The sequence below is a fragment of the Stenella coeruleoalba genome (genome assembly GCF_951394435.1).
Source record: "Stenella coeruleoalba genome assembly, chromosome: 11".
In the NCBI taxonomy this organism is placed as follows: Eukaryota; Metazoa; Chordata; class Mammalia; order Artiodactyla; family Delphinidae; genus Stenella; species Stenella coeruleoalba.
In genome coordinates, this window is record NC_137157.1 from 81,007,277 (window position 1) to 81,033,181 (window position 25,905).

Here is a 25,905-nt window from a genome sequence, read left to right on the forward strand (position 1 = left end):
GAATTGTTCCTGCTCTTCCTCTCACTTGTGGTTTTAAAGAGATCTGGGAATACAGCGCTTCAATACTAAATAATTTTTTTCTTTTACTTTTGAAATAAAAGGGAGGCATATTAGTTTCTTAATTCAGTGTCACTCAGATGAAGCAGCTGCCTTGGCAGGAAAAGAGAATTCTTTACTTATAATTAACATTACTTTCAGAAAAATGTAATTCTGTGTCACTGATATGCAGACCTTTTCTCTTAGGCATCTTTTAAAGGAAAAACAATTACAGTTTAAAATATTACATACGTAAGAAACAAACCAGCAATTGTAATGCCCCAGTGAATCCTGAAGATTTATTATTTGGGAGAATATCAGATATTGATCCTTTGTTTTACAGCTCATGATAGTAATCAGAAAATATACATTTTGAAATGAAAGTCAAAAGAAAAGAACAATTACATATAATACAGATTACAGACATTTTACTTGTACATAAGCAAAGCAGTACTAAAAGCATATTTATGTGTCCACAGTTAGTGGACATGGCATTTTTCTGTTTAAAGCTGCAGCAACTCAAATCCTCTTCGGGTCAATAAAGAAAGACAGATTGAGAAATACATTTAGGGCTATCACCATGTCTGGCTGTAAACCTATTTTTAATCTTTTCCCTCCCCCCATATATATATGTATATACTTTATTGCCTTTATATTTCTGCTGGTTTAATATAATTAGTATACTAAATAGTTATCTGCATTTATTTGGTTTCTAAAAATATATAAAACGCACTGGAATAGAGCTCCTGCAGCTTTCAAGCAGTCACTGTCCTGGCATCAAAAGCTTACTCTGGAAATGTAAAGCAGCAACACTGAATAAATAGTGATTGTTCTGTCTTCTCCGTACAGCTGATGGTCTTAAACCAAAACTGAAAAATACTGTAGCAAACAGTATAAACATGCAACTTAAAAAAACTGACATAATATAAAAGTAATACTTATGAGCTAAATTTAATACAATATGGACTAATAAAGACAACTTTAGGTAGAAGAGGGATGTGAACACAGCATCCTTATTTACATATAAGTTAAGGCCCAATTTTTCAAAGGCAATGCACACAAGGAACCGTCCATCTGCCCGTGCCCTTTGCGCACCTGAAATCAAGAGTTTCTGCCTTTTCCATATTGTCTCCTCAATCCATTATTATAGTTGTAACTTGGAAAGATGTTCACAGAAACGGTTTTAAATGAAGTTTCTTTTCTCTAAAGGCCACTTTGCTCTTATTCACAAAGAAACTTTTCTTTTAACGCAGGTGCAAAATATATTTATGTTCTGGAAGCAAGTGCTTATTTGTTCTTCTTAAACATTGTTAAAATTCACATTTCACACTGTAACTTTTACATTTTTACTGTATTAGTCTTGTTTGAGCTCTAGTTTGATTAATTTGAACTACAGAAATTGATGACTAGCTCAGTGACGGCTGAGGGATTTAAATGGGTAACTCGTATTAACACCAACCGAAGTCTCACATATAAATACCCTGTGCATCAGGAGAAAAAAAAAAGAAAGAAAGCTAACAAACCAAAATATCTCATAAGAACAACAAAAGGATTGAGGCAAGCGACTACGGATCATTCGCTGAGGAGGACAAACACTCAAAAGGGTCAAATATACCAATACTATTTCAAATTACTCCCTGGTAAGAAAAAAAAAATCTTCTAATGTATTTAATACTTGTAGAAAATCACAATAAAACAACTTTCAGTGTAATAATAATTTTAAAAACTTACAATCTAATTTAGTATTCAGAACCTGAATATGCCCCCAGATGCAAAATTCTCTATTTGGTATTTTTGCGTACCATTGCCCACTTCCCCTCTGAAATGTATCCAAAGATGTGGCACTTAATCTAACTCATTTGTATTCACAAGAGATAAAAATAATCAGAAATAGACTAAGATATTTTTAAGATGTTCTAGGGAAATGAGTTTTCTTTCCTCTATTTAAAAAAAATACTTAGAAAATATTTCTTAGAGATGTGCTTCCAGAAGTGTTGGTAAATATAACTGCTTAAAAAGTACAGCTGCTCATTGTATTAATCAAATTCACATTTATATACTCTTCTCATCTAGGAAATAGTATTTCTATCTGTAGTTAGGTCTGTGAAGATTATTTGGCAGCTTGAAAATTCAGATGAAGTTGTCAGAATCCTACTCCCAGTCTTTCTTTAAAGTTATTAGGTTAATGCTGATAATAATTTACAACAATTAAGTTGGATACTTTGTGTTTTTCATGGCATGCCCAGGCATCGTTGCAATTAAAAATTGCGAAGTCTCATATATCTAGGTTTATTAACATTTTGATTTAAATAGAATGTGATCAACTTATAAAAATGTTTTTCTTTGTGAATAAGATCTCAATTTCTCTGAACAACAATAACAAAATGACCCAGTATAGAATGGAACCCTTTAAAAATAAGGCATATATCAGGCATACATAAACCATTATTGTCACAAAAATCTACAAATTATTTTGATTTTTTAATTCTAATTTTTAAATATATATGGATATGAAATAACTATTATAAACTGAGAGCAAATGTGTATAGATTGTGGCTATTAGATAAGAATCATTTATTTCTCAAGTTTTTTTCGCAAAACAATATAATGGCAAGATCAACTCGATAACTCCAAGAACCCAAAGAAAATATTTTTAGTTGAGGTCTGCCATTTAGCTGGACTAGAAAAGGCAACTATGCGTTATTACTTTCAGTCGTCTAGAAGCTTCTACATATTGTCATAGCCATTCTTAAAAATTTTCATTGGAAACCTAAATATAGCAGCATTCTCAGCATTCATTAAACCAAAAACAAGTCAGATGCGTTTAAAACATCAAAAATTGCCCTCATGCATAGGATATAACTTACACCTTTTTATTGTTACCATGGCATTAATATACTAATCCACTTTTATTTTGTTGCATGTAAATAATACAGACAATATGTTTTCCTCAGAATAAAAAACTACTTTAAATTTTAGATGAAAGTCTTAATTATATTGTACCAAATTCTGATCAGAGGGAAAGTAAAAATGGCTAAGAAGTATCTGACCACATCCGTCTAGATACTCTTGTGCATCTTAGTTAACTCAGTACTCATGGGAGGGGTGTTGACTCATTTTTGGTTTTATAAACAAGAAAATAATATATGTACAAATGGAGATTAATGTCCTGCAAAGGTCAAGCTGAAAATTAATAAAAACGAACACTGACTTTAACTTTATTTCCTTGGTAAAAAGTAACTAACTCCAATCTACTTTCTATTTAAGGGACTGGAAAAATTGCAATAGTTCATAATGTACACAGTAAATTCTGTGCAAGCAATAACTTACCCATGGGTGCTTACACCAATAGACCATACATATAAAGTGGGTTATTTTAAAATAAAAAAAATATCACTTAAAGCAACCCTCCTGAAGATATCCTTGGACATCTCTTTTTTTTAAGACATTTCTAATTTATGTATGATGGCAACTCTGAGGACCCATGAGACTAAAATAATAAGGCAGGGCAGAAACAAAACACATTATGTATCAGGAAACCCCATGCCTGTTTGGATAGATATTCAACAATTACATTTTTGTTCAACAGTGTCTGAAGCACTGCAAACCTTTTAAACATGTAATTTACTTCATGAAAATATTTCTGCTCTTGTATGTGGTTCATTCATATGCTGGAAATACTGTAAAGAAAAGATGAAACACCAGATTAAAAAGAAAACCTGAATTATCTCACCTAATTAAGCAGGGGCTAGGATGGGTTCACAAGGTAAATGCAAGTCAGTTCTTCTGGAGTCAGTTTCCATGGCGGAGCCCCCTATGACACTCGTGTAGCTGTAATTCAGCAATGCATGGAGTCTGGCAACATGCACACAAAGTCATCGTCACACAATATGCAATGTAACTCAGTCACAGGATAAGTATTAATAAAAAATATTAAAATGTCAACATTCACTCCTTAATTGATTACATGGAATAAATAAACTAAGCCAGTCACATATTTCTCTTCATTCTGAAGTCACGGTTTTATTTATGTATACACACAGTATAATACTTTCCTAATGCTCTCGAAATGCTACAAATAAAAATGAAGGCTTTGCATTACAGCTGCTGGACAAAAACATCAACACTGTGGCTGTGTGAAAACAGTTTCTTTGTTCTTTAGCATCAGTGCACAGGGTATGGCTCCAAGTGGTATGCGATTTAGGACAGAAAAAAGATACGGTGGCTTGTGAACTATATCCTCTGTTCATCATTGGCACAAAATCAAAGAAGGAATTTTCACTGTCCTCGGTACCTTTACTGGGTCTCTCCCCTGAAGACAGATAATGTTATACATATATGCCTTCAGGATTAAAACCAGACGAGATAGGATTCTGTAGAATACGAAGATTACTGGGGAGCTGCCGAGAGGAACCAGGTCGCTTCAGAGACCCCGACTGGAATGGTGCCTCTAAACAGGAAACAGAGAAAGTCATTTGATGTTTGCAGTAACCTGGAGTACTTAGCAAAATGAAAAATTAGAACTTTTCCTGCTCTCAAGAACCAAATAATATACAGTAACGATTGCAACCCCCTGTGAGTCCTGGGTGAGAGGAGAGGTTACGTCTGCTTGACCCTCTCAGTTGATAAGATAGTTTTCAGTGATTTGAACAGTTCATGATCTTTTCTTAAAAGGTGAACATTTTGCTTCTCTTTCTGGGTTGTTCAGATTATATGCATATACAGATTTAGAAGTGTCTTTTAAATATCAGCCCAAATTAACAACAAAGACTTTTAGGAGAGGAAGAAGGGCCATTAGGAACAGAGAGAAGCTAAAACTCAATTAATAAACTCAATTAATAGACTACGACTCACACATTTCAGGAAAAGTTTGTAAGGAAGCAGTTTAAAACTAATGATAGGCTATCTGGTCATCTAAGTAAATAAATAACCTAAATATTATTGATTTTCCCCAGAAACAGCAAGTACGTCAAAAATTTTTTTAAGCAGCCCAAGAATTAGCTTTGAATGGTAGGAGAACATTTTAACCGAAATGTAAGCAGTTTATTCCAAGTTAAGAGCGTAAAGCTTTTTAAAAAGCGATCTCTCAAATCTTACCCCTTTCCAGGTCTGCATGCGAGGCCTCCACTTCGATGGGCTCCGCTGGCAAAACGGTGACTTTCGTCCCTGTCTGCTGGATAAACTGCTGGAGGTTGACTTGCCGCAGCTCCTTGGTCAGCTGCTCCAATTCTTGTTCTTTGTCCTAGACGGGAGTTAAATGCTTTCTAAAATTTGAGGATTCACTACTGGCCAGCTACAGACATCCTGGTGACAGCCCACCTGCTACAAGGGTTGAATGTGGGACACTTTTCACAAGAATGCATTTAACAAACCTGGTTTGTATCGATGTAATGGGCTAAGGAGGTCACTTTCACTCTGCGGCATGGGCCAAAAGTTGAAGCAAATAAAGGCCAACTTCTTCAGTCTGTTCTCTTAAATGTCATGCTTTCCTCTGTTAAGAGTATACTATGCATCTGATGAAATAAATATATGTCTATAAACTTCCATGAATAAAACACTGGATTCCATCCATCCTGGTGTTTACAGCAAGCTTGCTAAGCTGTTCACAATTAAACTTCCTTATTATCTACTTCATAACTGACTGCAAAATTAATAGTCACTTGGGTCCATGAGATTCAGGGTTCTTGTTTTTTTTAAACTGTTTAAGTTTTCATGGGATCCATTACTGAGATTTATATCATAGCAAGGAAAGCAAGGAGAGCAAGATTCCCACTATGGGGTTTTTTAATCCTTGGTGAGCAGATCTGAGAACTGAAGAGCGCTAAAGTAAGGAGACCAAGTTTGGATGGCCAGAAAGCTCCAAAAGCAAGGAGAGGTATTCTGTTATCAAATGGACTTGCTTCTCTTTCTCTCCTTTAGGGCACTATAAGTAAAAGTGGCAAGGCCGCATCCAAGCTGGTTGTGTCAGAGGACGTGGTGAGGATATAGGGGAGAGAAAACACAAAGGCGGGGTTTTTCGCTACTTTGAGTGTAGGGGGTACTTGGAGATACGTTAGTAGTTTGCCTGTTAGATACTTTTCACAGGTAGTGGGGTTTATTAGTAACAACTGTCACAAATTAGTGTTTCCTGTAATATCAACGCAATGTAATTTCCAACTGCACTCGTTTTGTGTTGAAGTGAATCCAAATAGTAAAATGCTGACAAATCATAAGTTAACAACCTTCTATTATATGAGAAATTCCTGACTGCAAATTTGGGTGGTAGTTCTACCTCTCACTGCAGTTAGTGGCAGAGAAAGGAAATCACATCAGTTCTTCCTGAAACGTCAGCTTTCTCTGCTTGTGGAACTGCTCCTACTCTACAGCAGCTCTTCTCAAACTCCGGTGCGCACAGGCACTATGTGGAGAGGCTGTGACTACATACACTCTCAGTTTCTAACCAGCAAGCCTCACGGTTCACGCTTTGATCCATGATCACACAGCTTCTAAACCGGCACTGTCCAGTTCAGCAGCCACTGCACGTATGTGCTACTGAGCACTTGAAATGTGGCCAAATGTGACTAAAACAGAAATGTAAATGTATTTAATATTTTTAAAGAGCTTTATTGAATATTATTTAACTTTAATTTATTTAAATATAAGTAACCGTATTATAATCAACTGTGTCTCTTTCTCTTTCAGCTGTTAGAAACTGATAGCTCTTTGCAACTCCCATTAACATTACCACACTGTCTTTTCAAGAATGGGTATCCAAGAAATACAAGCTGAGTGATCATGGAGTAAGTGTGAAATAGAAATGTTCTCGTACCCACTAGAGATGCGGAAAAATCAAAGAGGAACCTGCCCCTCTCCTCAGGGAAGCAAAGGACAGTTACGGGAGAGGGGAGGAGGTGGGGTTAGCAACAAAGGAGACGTGAGAGAGAAGCAGCCGGCTAGCCGCACAATCACTGGTGAACCAATCCTTGGTAATCTCTTTCAGCTCTTGTTTCCCTATCACTAAAAGGAGAAGGTCAGATTCACTATCTCATCATTAGTGTCCATTCCAGCTCTGAGATTCTCATCTCCTGTATCCGATTACCTAATGCTATCACTGCCACAGTAAGAAAGCTTCTTCCGTGGAAAAGGATCTGTGTGGCTTCAGCTCTCATCTTTGTTTTGGCCTCATATCTTAGCTTTGTCATAAGTCACAGAAATTCTAAGAAAATGATAAACCAAAGTAAGTTTCTAACTTTAAATGTAAGAGAAAATGAATAATCAGTAAAGAAGATGCCGAAATATATTTAATTCTTTTTTCTCTATATATATTTCCAGTCAACTTTCTGTGTTTTATTGAACATTTTTTCTATTTTCAGATTCTTTACCATGACCAGTGATGAAAATAAAGGCATTATCATTCTGGAAAATCAAGAGCAAACCTACAGTGATTTGGAGAAACACAGAGTTTAAGAAGCTTCCATGAGGAAAGAAAAAGAGGAGTTCAGTGTTTTAGATTCCAAATATTTAACTCTTTTAAATAGATGAAACATTCTAATAAAAGTGTCCTTACCTGTAGTCGTTTGGTGGCTTGTCCAAGAGACCTTTCCACGGCTTTAATACCATTTTCCAGCCTCAGACTCTGCTGGCCTTGAATGTCAATCTCCCCTCTGACCTTACCGATCTTTCCTTTAACCTCTTCTTCATTGACCTGTGCCTCTTGAACTTCCCGTTGCAATTTTTCTGCTTCAAGACCACTTTCCATAGTCTGGATTTGACCCAAATAGTCCTTTAATTTGCTCTCACATTCTGTTATTTTCTGTCTTATTTCTTGAAGTTGGTCTTTCAGCTGTTTTTCATTTTCCTGTTCAATCTGTAATTCATTTTCCCAGAATTCCTCCTCTTCAATTTCTACATCGTTTCTTTTGATCTTCTGCTCCAGGCGGACAATTTCTTCTTCAAGGTTAGAATTATATTTTTGCTCCCAAAATCGTATTTCTATTTCATTTGATTCTAGCTCTTTCTCAATGGATTGGAGCTTCTCTGTCTGCAAACGGATCAGCTTCTTTAACTCATCTGCTGTTGCTTTGCAGTTATTCAGCACCTTTTGTTTAAATTCAGTTTCTTTACCTTTTCCAAAAATGTCCATTAACCCTTTGGCACCTCCTGTAAATGTTAACGATTTCCTTTTAGGCTCTCTCCTTTTGATTGCTTTGTCAATCTGAGGCCTCAGTTTAGCTAAGGGGGGCAAACTCTGCCTGCATAAAGTTCTTTCAGGAACTCGAGCCACACCATCCGACGTGGGCCGCTCACTGAGAGACGGCCCCGTTCGACGTAAAATCAGCTGTACGTCACTAGCGTACTGCCCCCATTTGTTTAAGGATATGATAGGATTTTCATGAGGTGCTAAGTGTCTTTCAGTATCTCTCCATTTTTCTATAAGAGTGTACCTTCCAGTTCGACCTAGATAAAAAAAGATAAGAATAAATTGTCAAAAAGGGATAGGCAACAGCTAAAATAATGCCTCCAGACGCAGGACACTATTTGATAACTGTGTCTTCTTAATTAGCATCAAAGCCCAGCCCATGATGTCTTTAAAACTTTAGCTTGAGGATACTGAACTCCTTAAGATAAGTAACACACAAAACTATGGGATGTGAACTGCATACACTCTTCAGACTCACTTAGAAACTCATCTTTACACTTTAAACCTCAATGGGAATCTTAATCTACCCTCTTGTCAAATGCCTGACCGCCTAGACCTTGCTTGCGGCAAGACCTCCAGCTGAAACTAAGGAGAGCACTAGTGTCCTGTTGGAAGCCAGGAGGGCCTGGTCCCAGGAACCAGGCAGGACTTCAGAACTTGAGCAAACTTCCACTTGAGGAATCCCTCTGATTTCTCTGCACATCAGGACTTGGGAAGGTTGGAGCCCCCGTCCCTCCTCCTGAAAGGAGACATGGAGCCAGTGGAGGACCTGCTACTCAGCTACAGGTGCTGGGTAGGCCTTTCCTTGCCCATACCGTCCTGCATACCTGTGGCAAATAAAAAATCACCTCAGTGAAAACAACTCTCAAAATAGTCTCATATAAAGAGTGGGGCCTGAAGAGAAGTCTTGTTCAGTTTTGATAAGTAATAGCTTCAAAGGGTCTTTTAAAAAACATTAAAAAGGCAAAAATGATATTATTAAAAAACAAAAGTAGAATAAAATTACATTTATGTTAAAAATATACTGAATCTAACAGTAATTATGGAAGATAAAGATTCAGAAGACAATATAATGTCATTAGCTTGAATACACTTCCTAAATATTTCCATTTAAGGTGTGTGGGTCAGATGGAAAATATTAATTTTGTTAAGAGTGTCCATTAGACATCTGAAACTAAGGTAAGGTTATATATCAATTACATCTCAATTAAAAAAAAGTGTCCATTAGTAGTTAATATTATTACAAAGAAAAAGAACTCACCTTGCCATCTAGCAATTATCATATTGGCATATACAGCTACTGATTTGACTTCCCTGTCTTCTTTTTTATTTCATGAGCTTCTGAATCAATAGTAGTATTTCCTCAATTACTGGGCCAATACATGGAAATCTGGATATGTACTATGAACACCCACATGTGCTATTCCAAAGTAGCAGATGAAGAGTGAAACTGCTCTAAGCATACGTGTATGTTCGTCTTTAAGGAAACCTGAATTTTGGGTGCAGCTGAAAAGTTGGAGCTTTGAAAGCAAACAGACTAGTAGTTTTAAGCTCGGGTAAATTACTTGCTGGATAAGTAGCCTAACTTCACTTCTAGAGTGGGGAGAGGGGCAGTACCTCATAGGTTCTGAGAGTCAGAATCAGGGCCCGTAGCAGGTTTTCAATACATGGCGGCCATCATTAATTGAACACATTGCTATTCACATGACAAAAGGGCTGACCAGAGACCTCCTTTAAATAGTGACATGACGCAACAACAATCTGACTAAAAGAATTCTTAATCAACTTGCAGCAACTCCTAGCTATGTAAAGCTGGACAGAGTGGAAAGAAAGAATATGGGCTCTCTGGAGTCAGAAGGCCTGTTTTCAGGTCTGGCTCTGCCATATATTTACGTGATTTGAACAAATTATCAAATTTCCTTCAGCTCTGGTTTCTTCATCTGTAGAGTGAGACTTGTATTTTCTTACCTGACAATGTTGTAAGAGTTAAGTGAGATATAAAATATAAACATGTTTTATAACATTGAAAAGTGCTATATAAGTATCAGTTGTTGCTACTATCAAAATACCTGGGCAAACAAGGGGAATGCAAAGCCTTATTAGCACACTGGATTTGGCTTCTTGGAATAAAAAAATGTTTCTAAAGATTTTCAAGTTAAAAATTACTGTAATTATACCAAGAAAAACCACCCAACAAATCTTCAAGGTTAAACTCGTTCCAGATGTACACACTGCTTCAAAGATCACAGCACTTTGTGTTCCTGGCTCTGCTGTCTATCAACTACTTTTAGATCTCACTCCTGCTATCTGGACCCTGTGTCCTCATCAGTAAATATGAAGGGTTGGACTAGACCAGTAGAACCCTCTCTAATCCTACCAGGCCATGAAGCATCTTTAAAAAGAAAACTGAATCATTACATTATATGAGTGAAATCAAAAATTTTAAGGACTCTAATTCAGTCATAATTAAATATAAAGCTTATTTTTCCAATGTTTAATGGTACTGCTACTCTGTGAGAATGTCTTGGTAGATTATTTAGGATTGCTTTTATTGCTAGCGTTCCCTTTTTGTTAAATAATGCATATTTAGTGCAATTAGGCAAAAAAATCCATCCAGCTATATAAAAAAGCTTTTTTAAAAAGTAAATGAATTAATACTTTGATTTTATTACAGAAATAGGGTTTTAGATCGTTTATGTAAGAGCTAAATTCCACAATCATTGGAATTTGAATGCGTATACTTGGCAAGGCCCTACAGAACGTGAATACTTCATTTAGACAGATTCCAATTCCTCCTGCAAAACTCCTTTTACTGCAGTTTATTAAGTGGATACACTTAGTTCTACCTTGCATACTATCTTGATGTAGCCCTAAGACTAATAAAAAGGAACATACATCTATCTATCTATCTATGGCATTTGTAGTTTAAACTGTTTTGGCTACCTAGGCCTGTATGCCACAATTTGTAATGATAAATAAAATACTGACTATACTTCTGAAGAGCTGAAGCAATTGAGTGTAATCCCAAGAATCATTAACTTCATATAATGAGGAAAATCACAAAGAGATTTTAGTGCACCAGTGGAATCTCACTGGACGACTGATATATATGTACAATAGATAGTTAGTGGGAAGCAGCCACATAGCACAGGGAGATCAGCTCGGTGCTTTGTGACCACCTAGAGGGGTGGGATAGGGAGGGTGGGAGGGAGGGAGACGCAAGAGGGAGGAGATATGGGGTTATATGTATATGTATAGCTGATTCACTTTGTTATACAGCAGAAACTAACACACTATTGTAAAGCAATTATACTCCAATAAAGACATTAAAACAAATTAAAAAAAAAAGGAGATAACAGACTACTTTCACCTAACTTAAAGTGGAATATTTAGGTGAAGTAATATGAAGTTTTAGAAATATACACCAAAATTCGAACACTCAAATATGAGTCACCCAGAAACATTATGCTCTTATTTCAACCATTTAAAAAACTGTAACCATTTTTTTTACAATTTTAGGAAATTTCTCCTTAGAGCCAAAAAAATAAAATCATTTAAAAGCGTCACTTCTTGGGGGCTTCCCTGGTGGCGCAGTGGTTGAGAGTCCGCCTGCCGATGCAGGGGACACGGGTTCGTGCCCCGGTCCGGGAAGATCCCACATGCCGCGGAGCGGCTGGGCCCGTGAGCCATGGCCGCTGAGCCTGTGCGTCCAGAGCCTGTGCTCCGTCCGCAACGGGAGAGGCCACAACAGTGAGAGGCCCGCGTACCGAGGGGAAAAAAAAAAAAAGTGTCACTTCTTGTTATGTATTCAACAAATATACAGTGAACAAACATTTGTCAGAAATAGTGTCAGGCCCTGGGAATATATTCTATTAGACACACTGATCATGAATGCTCTTCAGAAATTTTAGTTTTAACTGACATTTGATCGTTTCTTCAGTATGAAATCCTCCTTACCCCAAAGATGAACACTCTATGTTCTTCAAAAGGACATTACAGAGCTGGCATTAACCTCTCATGAATTTAATGCTAACATATCCTCCTGTTTCTGGACATATTGTAAGTAATGTCAGTTGACACCTGACTTATTCTTTATCTGTGGTGAATAAACTATCCTACCCCACTCAGTTTTTCTGATAATAGATACTTTTCTCCTTGAGCTGCAAACATTTTGGAATCTTATGCAGAATCTAGTGAACAAAACTAATTCATTCCATAATGACTTAGAATTCTTACAATAAACATTGCTCTCTGTAACAGAACTTACACTGTAACATTTTATAGTCTGTTAAATGCTTTTGATGCTTTTATATGTATATGTATATATATATATATATATACATATATATATTTTAAAGCAATTTCCCAATGATGTACAACTATTCTGAAAATTTGTCAATGAACTTTCTGTAAGTCCTGTGTGTAGCTATTAAGATAACTCTTACCATAGAGTATTTATCTTATGATGACAGTGGTACAAGAATATCTTTGAGTATAACATGTCAGCTAGCTGTGCATTCAACCCATAGTTAAATCATTCACAGTATATTTTCCCAGTGTGTTGATGAGACTATCATGTAATCACAGAATTACTGCATATTAATTTAGGACTTACTTAGGATTTTATTATAAATATACTACGACTAAAAATAATGAAAACACTTATTGATTTCATAATGATTAACATTTAATATGCCCACTGTTTGCTAGGCTTTGTGCTGGTTACTTTACATAAATAATATTAACCAAAATAACAGCTAACATATCACTATAAACCACCAAAGTTTGGGGGATTATTAATGTAGCATAATCTTACCCATCCTGACTGCTGCGTGCTGTGAATTACATGTGTTCACATTCATTAAAATAATCTTTTATGGATGTGGAAAATATAGAAGATACTCAGAATTACGGAGGACATACTACACTACTGCTATAAATATAAAAGTTGTGAAAGATGACCCTGGCTATAAAAAAGCAGTATATTTTAGTACTAAGGATTTTTAGTTTTTGTTTCAATGTAATTCAGTCGGTGACTATATTTTCTAACAGTTGTCCATTGAGATTATAGGGGATATAAATAACGTAGTATAATAGTAGTTAAGAGCAGGGTTCTTGAATCAGACTACTGGTTTGAATCCCAGGACCCTCCTTACCAGCTACGGGCGCTTGGGCATGTTATTTAAACATCTCTGTGCCTCTGTTCCATCATCTCTGAAATAGGGATCATAACAGGGCCTTCCTCATAAGACTGCTGTGAGACTGTTAAATGATGTGGAAAATTTAATTCCCAATTCAGTAATGAAAAGTGGGACTTTAAAACTATGAAGCATTAGAGTGAATTTTTTTTTTTTAGACTCATCTGTAGGTACATAAAAAGCATTGCTTATAGTGTTTACTTCTAGGAAGCAACGTCATGAGTGCTTCTTTTACCTTCTTTGTGTTTTGCTAAATTTCAAAATAGTCCACAATGGATAGTACTACTTGTAAACAGATACAAAATTAACCAATTTATAAATTTCTAAAATTGATAATTTATATATGAAATTAAGAGTTAAATGTGACAATATAAAATATATTATTTTCTTTATCTTCGAAAGGATCATATAATCTTAGAGACGAATGGGACATCACCAAGTTCAGCCTGTAATTCACAGAAACTTAAAAAAATTCATTCATTTATTCACAAGTAGGTATCGAGTATCTACTACAAGCTAGACATGGTTTTAAGCTATGAGAATAAGCAATAACAAAAGAGTGGCAGGCAATACACAACACACAAAGGAAAGAATGTATGTCTACTGTCCATTAACCAACAGCTTTAAGGTCAGATATGCTAAACATTCAGAATTTTTTGGATTCTAGGAAGGTAGCGTAGTGCTATCCTGCAGGTCTGTAGTCAAACATGTTGAAAATTCTAAAGTAAAATATATCAATTTCATACCAAATGGAATAAATACAGATTAAAAGCAGCCTCAGCCTCACATCGAATCAGATCAACTTTTACTACCAAATGAGTTCAAGCCATGCCAGGTATGGCTAACAAATTAAGTATGATAAACTTTAGGCTTTCAAAATTTTTTAGGTTTCAAAAATGTGTATAATGGATTGTGGCCTATATGTAATATGTCGCAGGGGCGGGGGGGGGGAGCACAATAGAGAAAAATAGAGTACGGCAGGTGGGCAGTATGTGTGCGTGCGTGCATGGACAGGCGGTCAAGGAGCCGTGAGCCGAGGGAGTGAATCTGGAAGAGCGCTGGGCGCACAGTATTCTCAGCAGACAGAAGAACAGGTGCAAAGACTAAGGCGGAACTGTCTCTGACACGTTTAAGAGGAAGCAATCAAAAGTGAGTGGGAGGAAATGAGGTTGGAGGTAAAGCAGGGATTCATTTAGGGCCCCGAAGACCATCGCATGGACTTTAAAATTTTCTGAGTGAGTCCGGAAACCACTAAGGGGTTTTGAGCAGAAGAGTGATGATGATGCATAGTTTCAAAGTATTACTTTAAAATAAATCTGTTGAGAATAGGCTGCAGGAGACCAGGATGATACAGGGAAATGAGTTGGAAGGCCACTGCAAAAATCTAAGTGAGAAATGATGGTGGCTTACATCACGGTCGTAAGAGTGGCTGTGGAGAGAAGCAACAAGATTCTGGATATATACTGAAGATAGTACAGGGAGGATTTGTTGATGGATTAGTTATAAGGTATTAGAGAAAGAAAAGAACCAAAGATCACACAAAAGTTTTAGATCTAATCAATTAAAAGCAATAGTTCCCATTTGTTGAGATGAGGGGGAGGAAATCTGAGGATGGGCAACAGTTGGGACACGAAGCTTGGGTTTGGACATTTTAAGTCTGAGATACCAGTTAGTCATCTTCTAGAACTGCACTGTTCACTACAACAGCTATTAGCCACGAGCCACACTTAAACTTTAATGAAAAATTCATTTCCTCATTTACACTAGGCACACTTCAGGTAGGTAATAGCTACATGTGGCTAGTGGCTACTGTACCGGACGGCACAGATACAGAACATTACCATCCTTGCAGAAAGTTCTATGGGGAAGCACTGTTCTAGAAACTATGTTTTGTAGAGTACCTACTACTTTAGGCAAAGCAATGGTATAAGAAGGATAAATAAGCAGGACCCCTACTTTGAAGAGACTTCCAGAGAAGAGAAAGAAATATTAACAAATAATAAAACCAGAGATCAGCATAAAAGGTGTTTGTTTGAAAACTGATTTTGTTGGGGCAAACTCTATGAAACACGGCTTTTGGGAACAATCCACGCCATCTTGGGCCCCAGCCCCAATCAATTTGTTTGTATTAAATGCTAGGTCTGGCCCCGGTTGAAAGAGATACGGGACAAGACCATCAGAAGTGTGAACAGAGAAAACTTCTGAACCTTCAGCACTTTAAATGGCACCAGGCAACAAAGCAGTGTGAATGAGAAAACCCTTCCCTCAGTCTCCTTGATTTCTTCCTCCTCTTTTATTCCTCTCTAATCTTTTGTTATCTGTACTTTAAGTTCTAAGCTACTTGAGGGCAGAAGTACATTCTTTTCATATTTTTCGTTTGTGATTTTGTAAAAGCAAATGCATTTTCTCAACTTAACTTGAGACGGATGAATTGTTTAAGGCTTTCTGTTTCACATACAGATTTGAGAAGTAGTTTGAACTCTATTTTGAAATAATGGCATTTCTGGGATAGTTTATGGGAAAAACAAGGTCGAGTATTTAAAATCGGGAATGTTTCAGAAAGCCCAGGGTGTACGGTATCCAAACAGTGCGTTTCTGCTGGGAAGTTTAAGCACTCATGCCAATTGAGTGTGTCAATCATCGTTTCACTTTTAGTTACTGTCTCTTATAATTTGGGAATATGTTCTATTTCTATCACCTAAATATAACCTGTCAAGGTAGTCAAAGATCAGAGGAGAAAGGATTTCCTTCTATACTAGTAACTAACATTCAAAATCCTTTATCAAATTATGTTCTGTCTTTAGCTCTTTTCTAACTTGACTGGAGTGATTAGTACCATTGAGTCAGAAAATGTTAGCTGTCATATATATCTGCAGACTGCCAATACGTATACATGTTTTTATATCATGATGGTTTCCTGAAAGCAATTTTAGCTACCCAGAAAAACTCAATAATCCCTAATCATATATACAGTGCCTCCCCCATGGGCAAATATGTGGACTTTAACTTAAGAAGCTATTCTATATGTTGCATCACTATAAATTTTTTAGGAACATCTGCAGTTTTGCTCAGTCAGTCCATATATGCTGCTAGTAGTGTAACTAAACCTTTCACTGTGTGAAGCCACGGAGATTCTGCAGGTGTTTGTTACAGCAGCAATTTTCCCTAATTAATAAACCCTCTATTATTTCTTACAGTATAAATAAGGTCAAAATACTGTAACATTTTCATTTCGTGTTTAGACTCGGAACACCAATAACTTTCGTGACAATGGAGATACGTACTTAAGTGTGTATGAGCAGCATACTGAATCTGAGGCTGAGAAAATTCTATGGCACAACAGAAGCAAGGATCAACAGTGCTCGCTGGCTGCCAGTTGAATCATGTCTCAGGAGAATTCTGAATTCAATGAAGTATTTATGATTCAGCAAGAGAGTTGTTTAGCCAGGTTTGGAGAAGTATCGTAAAGCATCTGTACTCAAGTTGTCAACTTTTCAAAGCAGTTCTGGACTGAGTTATTGAGAAAGCAAATATGGGGTGGGGGGAGTAGGTTCAGTTAAAGCTTCTTTTTATCAATAGCTTGGCCACAAAGAAGTACACTCCTTAGTCCAAACGGATAAACACACACCTGGTACATCTGGACAGTTTCTCCTTGAAATTCTCTGTAGAGAACATGGTTACCATATGGACAGATGCAGCTTACTGTACTCTTCAACTACCTTGACTTTTCTAAAAACTACTCGTTTTTTTTAACCACTGTCCATGGCTTGATTCTCAAATATAACAAAGAAACTTAGATTTGACACTTGCTAATTTTAGTTTTCACTAAGCAGAAAAAACCCAACAATGCTTAATATTTTAATTCAAATAAATTATGTGAGGCTTTCAAAAGGGGCAATGACTAAATAAGTTGGTTGCAAAGAATATGAAATACAATTAAATGCCTTAATTTCCTCCTCTTTAATAATTAAACTTAAGTCCACAAATATACTACTAGTGCCAAACGCAAGAAAATTTCATGGGATGTGAAAGCCTAGGATTCTCAGCATTGTTTTAATATATGAGTGTGCTATATAGTATTTCAGGAAAAATCAAAAGATGTTAGTATTAAAACAAAGCCTCTGTCTTTGTATAGGGCTATTGCCAACTTCAAACAGTGCACTTGCCACACTGCAGGGGCACAACCACCTCTACAAAATGCTAAGGTGCCATCGTGACAGTGACTTGTCTCCATCCTGAGCTAACCTGACACGCTTCCAATATAAACTAGCACTATATAAAAACAAACTTTTGATAAGGAGCTCAAAGACAAAGAGGCACTGAGCACCTAGCATGGTGAACACACAGTTTCATTCTCAATACAGTTGACCCTTGAACAATGCAGGCATTAGGGGCGCGAACTCTCCACGCAGTTGAAAATCTGCACATAACTTACAGTCAGCCAGCCTTCTCTATCTGCAGTTCCTCGTGGATTCAAGTAACCTTGAATCGTGCAGTACTGGAGGATTTACTATTGGGAAAAAAAGCCCCATATAAGTGGACCCTGGCAGTTAAAACTTGTGCTGTTCAAGGGTCAACTCCACATGTTTGCTAAGTGATGGATTTAAGATGCAAATACAAACTTTAGCCCACATTACTGGCTTTACTGATGTAGGTGTTTATGCCCTCATCATGTTCCAAATGGAATTATGGCAACTAAAAAACATGCATAAAATATCGTAAAGATAAACTGAGAGTAAATAAGAAGAAAAGTTGCAACGGGGTAAGTGAATAAGATGGAGCCGATAAGCACGGATTTGACTACTTCATCTTCACTCTGTAAGATTTAAAAAGTACACATTATCTTTCTAAGGAAGAACCATGTCATTTAATTTGTTGCAAATTTCTTTTCTGCAAGTATTCAGAATAAAAAATCGGATTTTGCCTAATGAAGAGTCTGGGAACTTGAAATCTATGTTTTGGCTCAAGAAAACCTTTTTAGTCCCAGAAATCATTGTTTACGATCACAACAGGTGAGGAGAAGACAGTGCAGACTCTAGACTCAAGATCAGTAAACTCTCGGTGAGGCAGAGAACAAGTATCTTCACAGACTGACCTAAGCTGGAGGCAGGGGACAGTAATAAGTAAAAGTGTGCCTGAGAGATGTATTATGGAACCAAATGAACAGAAACCACAGGACATCTATATTTAAAACAAACAAAAACAACAGGAAGCATAAGCATCAACCTACTTTATCTCAGACACCCCGAGAGTTCACTTACCTATCGCTTGAGCTAACGCTATGACAACTTCCTGGCAAGTTGTGACTTCGGTGACCCCACAAACAATCCTCTGAACTCCGTCCACCCATACTTTAAGTTCCATGGTGCCCCAGCCAGTCACCAGAGGGCCCTGAGACTGGTCATCAAGGCGTCAGGTCATGTCTCTGGCCACGAAAACACGGAAAAGGCAGAGTCTGTGTAGTCAGCTAAAAAGAGGAAAAAACATCTTTAATAAAACAAATCTTACCATTTCTCCTAGTAAGTAAATGTTACCAAAACAAATTTTAATATATCATAGTCCTACTACCATTAATGACCATGGGCTTACTTATTCACAGAACTGAACTTGGAAGTGTGACTACAACCATGGCCACCAATCATGACACCTCATGGTACTATTTCCACGATTAGAATATTAATCATAAAGTCACTCTCCATTGACCAAAGAAATCTTATTTACTTGACCAAGCCCTATTGCTCAACATACAAACTAATTTATTACAAAAATTACTTCATTAGGATAATTTCTGAGGTTAAAAAAAAGAAAAGTTTTTTTGTCATTTTAGGAATCAAAAACAATTGAACCAGTTTCCGCAGCCTTGTCACCATCTGTTTGTTCCCTGTGTCCCTTGCCTCACACTCTTGGCCAAGGGACCGAGAGTGTTGTCTACACCACTGAAACTTCAACACCAAGTGCAGCATAAGGCATAGGTGTGCAGAAAATATTAGCTGAAGGATATTAATTCCTTCGTTGGCTAACAACTTCCCCATCTATGATCTGCTTGTCCTCTACCCATTTATTTAACTGGAGTTTGATAATTGTCTTAAACTTTTTTTTTTAAAACATCTTTATTGGAGTATAATTGCTTTACAATGGTGTGTTAGTTTCTGCTTTATAACAAAGTGAATCAGTTATACATATACATATGTCTCCATATATCTTCCCTCTTGTGTCTCCCTCCCTCTCACCTTCCCTATCCCACCCCTCTAGATGGTCACAAAGCACCGAGCTGATCTCCCTGTGCTATGCGGCTGCTTCCCACTAGCTATCTATTTTACATTTGGTAGTGTATATATGTCCATGCCACTCTCTCACTTTGTCTCAGCTTACCCTTTCCCCTCCCCATATTGTCAAGTCCATTCTCTAGTAGGTCTGCGTCTTTATTCCCATCTTGCCCCTAGGTTCTTCATGACCATTTTTTTTTTTTTTTTAGATTCCATATATGTGTTAGCATACAGTGTTTGTTTTTCTCTTTCTGACTTACTTCACTCTGTATGACAGACTCTAGGTCCATCCACCTCACTACAAATAACCAGTTTCGTTTCTGTTTATGGCTAAGTAATATTCCATTGTATATATGTGCCACATCTTCTTTATCCATTCATCTGTCGATGGACACCTAGGTTGCTTCCATCTCCTGGCTATTGTAATAAGAGCTGCAATGAACATTTTGGTACATGACTCTTTTTGAATTATGGTTTTCTCAGGGTATATGCCCAGTAAAGGGACTGGTGGGTCCTACGGTAGTTCTATTTTTAGTTTTTGAAGGAACCTCCATACTTACTGTTCCCCACAGTGGCTGTATCAATTTACATGCCCACCAACAGTGCAAGAGGGTTCCCTTTATTCCACACCCCCTCCAGCATTTATCGTTTGTAGATTTTTTGATGATGGCCATTCTGACCGGTGTGAGATGATATCTCATTGTAGTTTTTTTTTTTTTTTTTTTGCGATACACAGGTCTCTCACTGTTGTGGCCTCTCCCGTTGCGGAGCACAGGCTCCAGACGCGCAGGCTCAGTGGCCATGGCTCACGGGCCTAGTCGCTCCATGGCATGTGGGATCTTCCCGGACCGGGGCATGAACCTGTGTCCCCTGCATCGGCAGGCGGACTCTGAACCACTGTGCCACCAGGGAAGCCCCCTCATTGTAGTTTTGATTTGCATTCCTCTAATGATTAATGATGTTGAGCATTCTTTCATGTATCTGTAGGCAATCTGTATATCTTCTTTGGAGAAATGTCTATTTAGGTCTTCTGCCCATTTTTGGACTGGGTTGTTTGTTCTTTTGATATTGAGCTGCATGAGCTGCTTGTAAATTTTGGAGATTAATCCTTTGTCAGTTGCTTCCTTTGCAAATATTTTCTCCCATTCTGAGGGGTGTCGTTTTGTCTTGCTTATGGTTTCCTTGGCTGTAGAAAAGCTTTTAAGTTTCATTAGGTCCCATTTTTTTACTTTTGTTTTTATTTCCATTTCTTTAGGAGATACATCAAAAAGGATCTTGCTGTGATTTATGTCACAGAGGGTTCTGCCCATGTTTTCCTCTAAGAGTTTTATAGTGTTTGGCCTTACATTTAGGTCTTTAATCCATTTTGAGTTTATTTTTGTGTATGATGTTAGGGAGTATTCGAATTTCATTCTTTTACATGTAGCTGTCCAGTTTTCCCAGCACCACTTATTGAAGAGGCTGTCTTTTCTCCATTGTATAATCTTGCATCCTTTATCAAAGATAAGGAGACCATATGTGCGTGGATTTATCTCTGGGCTTTCTATCCTGTTCCATTGATCTATATTTCTGTTTTTGGGCCAGTACCATACTGTCTTGATTACTATAGCTTTGTAGTATAGTCTGAAGTCAGGGAGCCTGATTCCTCCAGCTCCGTTTTTCATTCTCAAGATTGCTTTGGCTATTCGGGGTCTTTTGTGTTTCCATACAAATTGTGAAATTTTTTGTTCTAGTTCTGTGAAAAATACCAGTGGTAGTTGGATACGGATTGCATTGAATCTGTAGATTGCTTTGGGTAGTAGAGTCATTTTCGCAGTGTTGATTCTTCCAATCCAAGAACATGGTATATCTCTCCATCTATTTGTATCATCTTTAATTTCTTTCATCAGTGTCTTATAATTTTCTGCATACAGGTCTTTTGTCTCCTTAGGTAGGTTTATTCCTACCTTTTATTCTTTTTGTTGCAATGGTAAATGGGAGTGTTTTCGTAATTTCACTATCAGATTTTTCATCATTAGTGTATAGGAATGCAAGGGATTTTTGTGCATTAATTTTGTATCCTGAAACTTTACTGAATTCATTGATTAGCTCTAGTAGTTTTCGGGTAGCATCTTTAGGATTCTCTATGTATAGTATCATGTCATCTGCAAATAGTGACAGCTTTACTCTTCTTTTCCGATTTGGATTCCTTTTATTTCTTTTTCTTCTCTGGCTGCTGTGGCTAAAACTTCTAAAACTATGTTGAATAATAGTGGTGAGAGAGGGCAACCTTGCCTCATTCTTGATCTTAGTGGAAATGGTTTCAGTTTTTCACCATTGAGGACAATGTTGGCTGTGGGTTTGTCATATATGGCCTTTATTATGTTGAGGAAAGTCCCCTCTATGCCTACTTTCTGGAGGGTTTTTATCATAAATGGGTGTTGAATTTTGTCGAAAGGTTTCTCTACATCTGTTGAGATGATCATATGGTTTTTCTCCTTTGGTTTGTTAATATGGTGTATCACATTGATTGATTTGCGTATATTGAAGAATCCTTGCATTCCTGGGATAAACCCCACTTGATCATGGTGTATGATCCTTTTAATGTGCTCTTGGATCCTGTTTGCTAGTATTTTGTTGAGAATTTTTGCATCTATGTTCATCAGTGATATTGGCCTGTAATTTTCTTTCTTTGTGACATCTTTGTCTGGTTTTGGTATCAGGGTGATGGTGGCCTTGTAGAATGAGTGTCGGAGTGTTCCTCCCTCTGCTATACTTTGGAAGAGTTTGAGAAGGATAGGTGTTAGCTGTTCTCTAAATGTTTGATAGAATTTGCCTGTGAAGCCATCTGGTCCTGGGCTTTTGTTTGTTGGAAGATTTTTAATCACAGTCTCAATTTCAATGCTTGTGATTGATCTGTTCATATTTTCTATTTCTTCCTGGTTCAGTCTCGGAAGGTTTGCATTTCTAAGCATTTGTCGATTTCTTTCAGGTTGTCCATTTTATTGGCATAGAGTTGCTTGTAGTAATCTCTCATGATCCTTTGTATTTCTGCAGTGTCAGTTGTTACTTCTCCTTTTTCATTTCTAATTATATTGATTTGAGTCTTCTCTCTTTTTTTCTTGATGAGTCTGGTTAATGGTTTATCAATTTTGTTTATCTTCTCAAAGAACCACCTTTTGGTTTTACTGATCTTTGCTATCGTTTCCTTCATTTCTTTTTCATTTCTTTCTGATCTGATCTCTATGATTTGTTTCCTTCTGCTAACTTTGGGGTTTTTTTTTGTTATTCTTTCTCTAATTACTTTAGGTGTAAGGTTAGGTCGTTGATTTGAGATGTTTCCTGTTTCTTAAGGTAGGATTGTATTGCTATAAACTTCCCTCTTAGAACTGCTTTTGCTGCATCCTATAGGTTTTGGGTTGTTGTGTTTTCATTGTCATTTGTTTCTAAGTATTTTTTGATTTCTTCTTTGATTTCTTCAGTGATCTCTTGGTTATTAAGCAGTGTATTGTTTAGCCTCTATATGTTTGTATTTTTTACAGATTTTTTCCTGTAATTGATATCTAGTCTCACTGCGTTGTGGTCGGAAAAGATACTTGATACGATTTCAATTTTCTTAAATTTACCAAGGCTTGATTTGTGACCCAAGATATGATCTTTCCTGGAGAATGTTCCATGAGCACTTGAGAAGAAAGTGTATTCTGTTGTTTTTGGATGGAATGTCCTATAAATATCCATTAAGTCCATCTTGTTTAATGTATCATTTAATGCTTGTGTTTCCTTATTTATTTTCATTTTGGATCATCTGTCCATTGGTGAAAGTGGGGTATTAAAGTCCCCTACTATGGTTGTTTTACTGTCGATTTCCCCTTTTATGGCTGTTGGTATTTGCCTTATGTATTGAGGTGCTCCTATGTGGGGTACATAAATATTTACAATTGTTATATCTTCTTCGTGGATTGATCCCTTGATCATATGTAGTGTCCTTCTTTGTCTCTTGTAATAGTCTCTGTTTTAAAGTCTATTTTATCTGATATGAGAATTGCTACTCCAGCTTTCTTCTGATTTCCATTTGCATGGAATATCTTTTTCCATCCCCTCACTTTCAGTCTGTATGTGTCCCTAGGTCTGAAGTGGGTCTCTTGTAGACAGCATATATATGGGTTTTTTGTTTGTATCCATTCAGCCAGTCTATGTCTTTTGTTTGCAGCATTTAATCCATTTACCTTTAAGGTAGTTATCAATATGTATGTTCCCATTACCATCTTCTTAATTGTTTGGGTTCGTTATTGTAGGTCTTTTCCTTCTCTTGTGTTTCCTTCCTAGAGAAGTTCCTTTAGCATTTGTTGTAAAGCTGGTTTGGTGGTGCTGAATTCTCTTAGCTTTTGCTTGTCTGTAAAGGTTTTAATTTCTCCGTCAAATCTGAATGAGATCGTTGCTGGGTAGAGTAATCTTGGTTGTAGATTTTTCTCCTTCATTACTTTAAATATGTCCTGCCAGTCCCTTCTGGCTTGCAGAGTTTCTGCTGAAGGATCAGCTGTTAACCTTATAGGGATTCCCTTGTGTGTTATTTTTCCCTTGTTGCTTTTAATATTTTTTCTTTGTATTTAATTTTTGACAGTTTGATTAATATGTGTCTTGGCGTGTTTCTCCTTGGATTTATCCTATATGGGACTCTCTTTGCTTCCTGAACTGGTTTAACTATTTCCTTTCCCATATTAGGGAAGTTTTCAACTATAATCTCTTCAAATATTTTCTCAGTCCCTTTCTTTTTCTCTTCTTCTTCCAGGATTCTTATAATTCGAATGTTGGTGTGTTTAATGTTGTCCCAGAGGTCTCTGAGACTGTCCTCAATTCTTTTCATTGTTTTTTCTTTATTCTGCTCTGCAGTAGTTATTTCCACTATTTTATCTTCCAGGTCACTTATCTGGTTTTCTGCCTCAGTCATTCTGCTATTGATCCCTTGTAGAGTATTTTTAATTTCATTTATTGTGTTGTTCATCACTGTTTGTTTGCTCTTTAGTTCTTCTAGGTCCTTGTTAAACGTTTCTTGTAGTTTCTCCATTCTGTTTCCAAGATTTGGATCATCTTAACTATCATTATTCTGAATTCTTTTTCAGGTAGACTGCCTATTTCCTCTTCATTTGTTAGGTCTGGTGGGTTTTTGCCTTGCTCCATCATCTGCTGTGTGTTTCTCTGTCTTCCCATTCATCTCACTTTATGGTGTCTGGGGTCTCCTTTTAGCAGGAGGAGGTTACCGTTGCAGGTTCGTAGTTCCCATTGTTTTGGTGTCTGTCCCCAGTGGCTAAGGTTGATTCAGTGGGTTGGGTAGGCTTCCTGTGGAGGGGACTAATGCCTGTGCTCTGGTGGATGAGGCTGGATCTTGTCTTTCTGGTGGGCAGGTCCACGTCTGGTGGTGTGTTTTGGGGTATCTGTGGCCTTATTATGATTTTAGGCAGCCTCTCTGCTAATGGATGGGGTTGTGTTCCTGTCTTGCTTGTTGTTTGGCATAGGGTGTCCAGCACTGCAAATACTCATTTTCTAACTGTCTTCAATTTAAGAGTTATTCTAATAATGTAAACTTTTTTTTAACTTGCTGTGTTTCCCCAGTGTTTAATATTTTGTTTAGCTGCATTATAGGTGAAGCAGAAAATTCTGCATTCTCATATGGTCAAACAATATGTCTTGATTTTTTTCTATTGATTAGAATGTTATTATTAGCCTACTAAAAATCAATTACACACAATTCTTTTTCCTGTGGGTTTTTAAAATCTCAACACTTCCTGTGTTAATAAATCTTTAATCAATCTATGATTTGTTTGCCCATTGTCCTGTGATCTTCCTATTTCTTTGCTGTTTTTAAAAAAGAATGTTAAAAGTTTATGAGATGTAATAAACATTGATTTAATTAAAGAAAACATTTAAATTTAATGGTTTACAATGGCACGGCCATTTCAGGATTAATTGATCATTTAAAAACTTATTTAAAAAACAATACGAACTTTTCCTATAAAATAGTATTTACTACAAATAGTAACTTAGTCCTTTTACATTCTGTTAAAGGACCTAAGACAGTTTGAGGGTACCTGGTCACCTGGGTGGATGAGTCAGAACACATGTGAGATGAATGAGAATAAACCTAATTACTTTTTCTAGGGATGGTACAAAAACACTTTTTGTTGGGACTTCCCTGATGGCCCAGTGGTAAAGAATCTACCTTGCAATGCAGGGGACGCAGGTTCGATCC

At 37.0% G+C, this 25,905-nt stretch overlaps 1 protein-coding gene across 5 annotated transcripts in view; it reads right to left on the bottom strand.

The window, feature by feature from the left end:
• Positions 1 to 236: 236 nt before the first annotated feature.
• Positions 237 to 25,905, bottom strand: part of RASSF8 (Ras association domain family member 8) — a 129,794-nt gene continuing 104,125 nt past the window's right edge. For all 5 annotated transcript variants that reach the window (XM_079936817.1, XM_079936816.1, XM_079936813.1 and 2 more), the window contains exons 2-5: positions 18,675 to 18,880; positions 7,583 to 8,472; positions 5,134 to 5,278; positions 237 to 4,486 (exon numbers count right to left, since the gene is read on the bottom strand). In XM_079936817.1, coding sequence (XP_079792943.1) covers positions 4,365 to 4,486; positions 5,134 to 5,278; positions 7,583 to 8,472; positions 18,675 to 18,777 — 1,260 coding nt within the window. In that variant the 5' untranslated portion in view covers positions 18,778 to 18,880 and the 3' untranslated portion in view covers positions 237 to 4,364. The remainder of the gene's footprint in view (positions 4,487 to 5,133; positions 5,279 to 7,582; positions 8,473 to 18,674; positions 18,881 to 25,905) is intronic.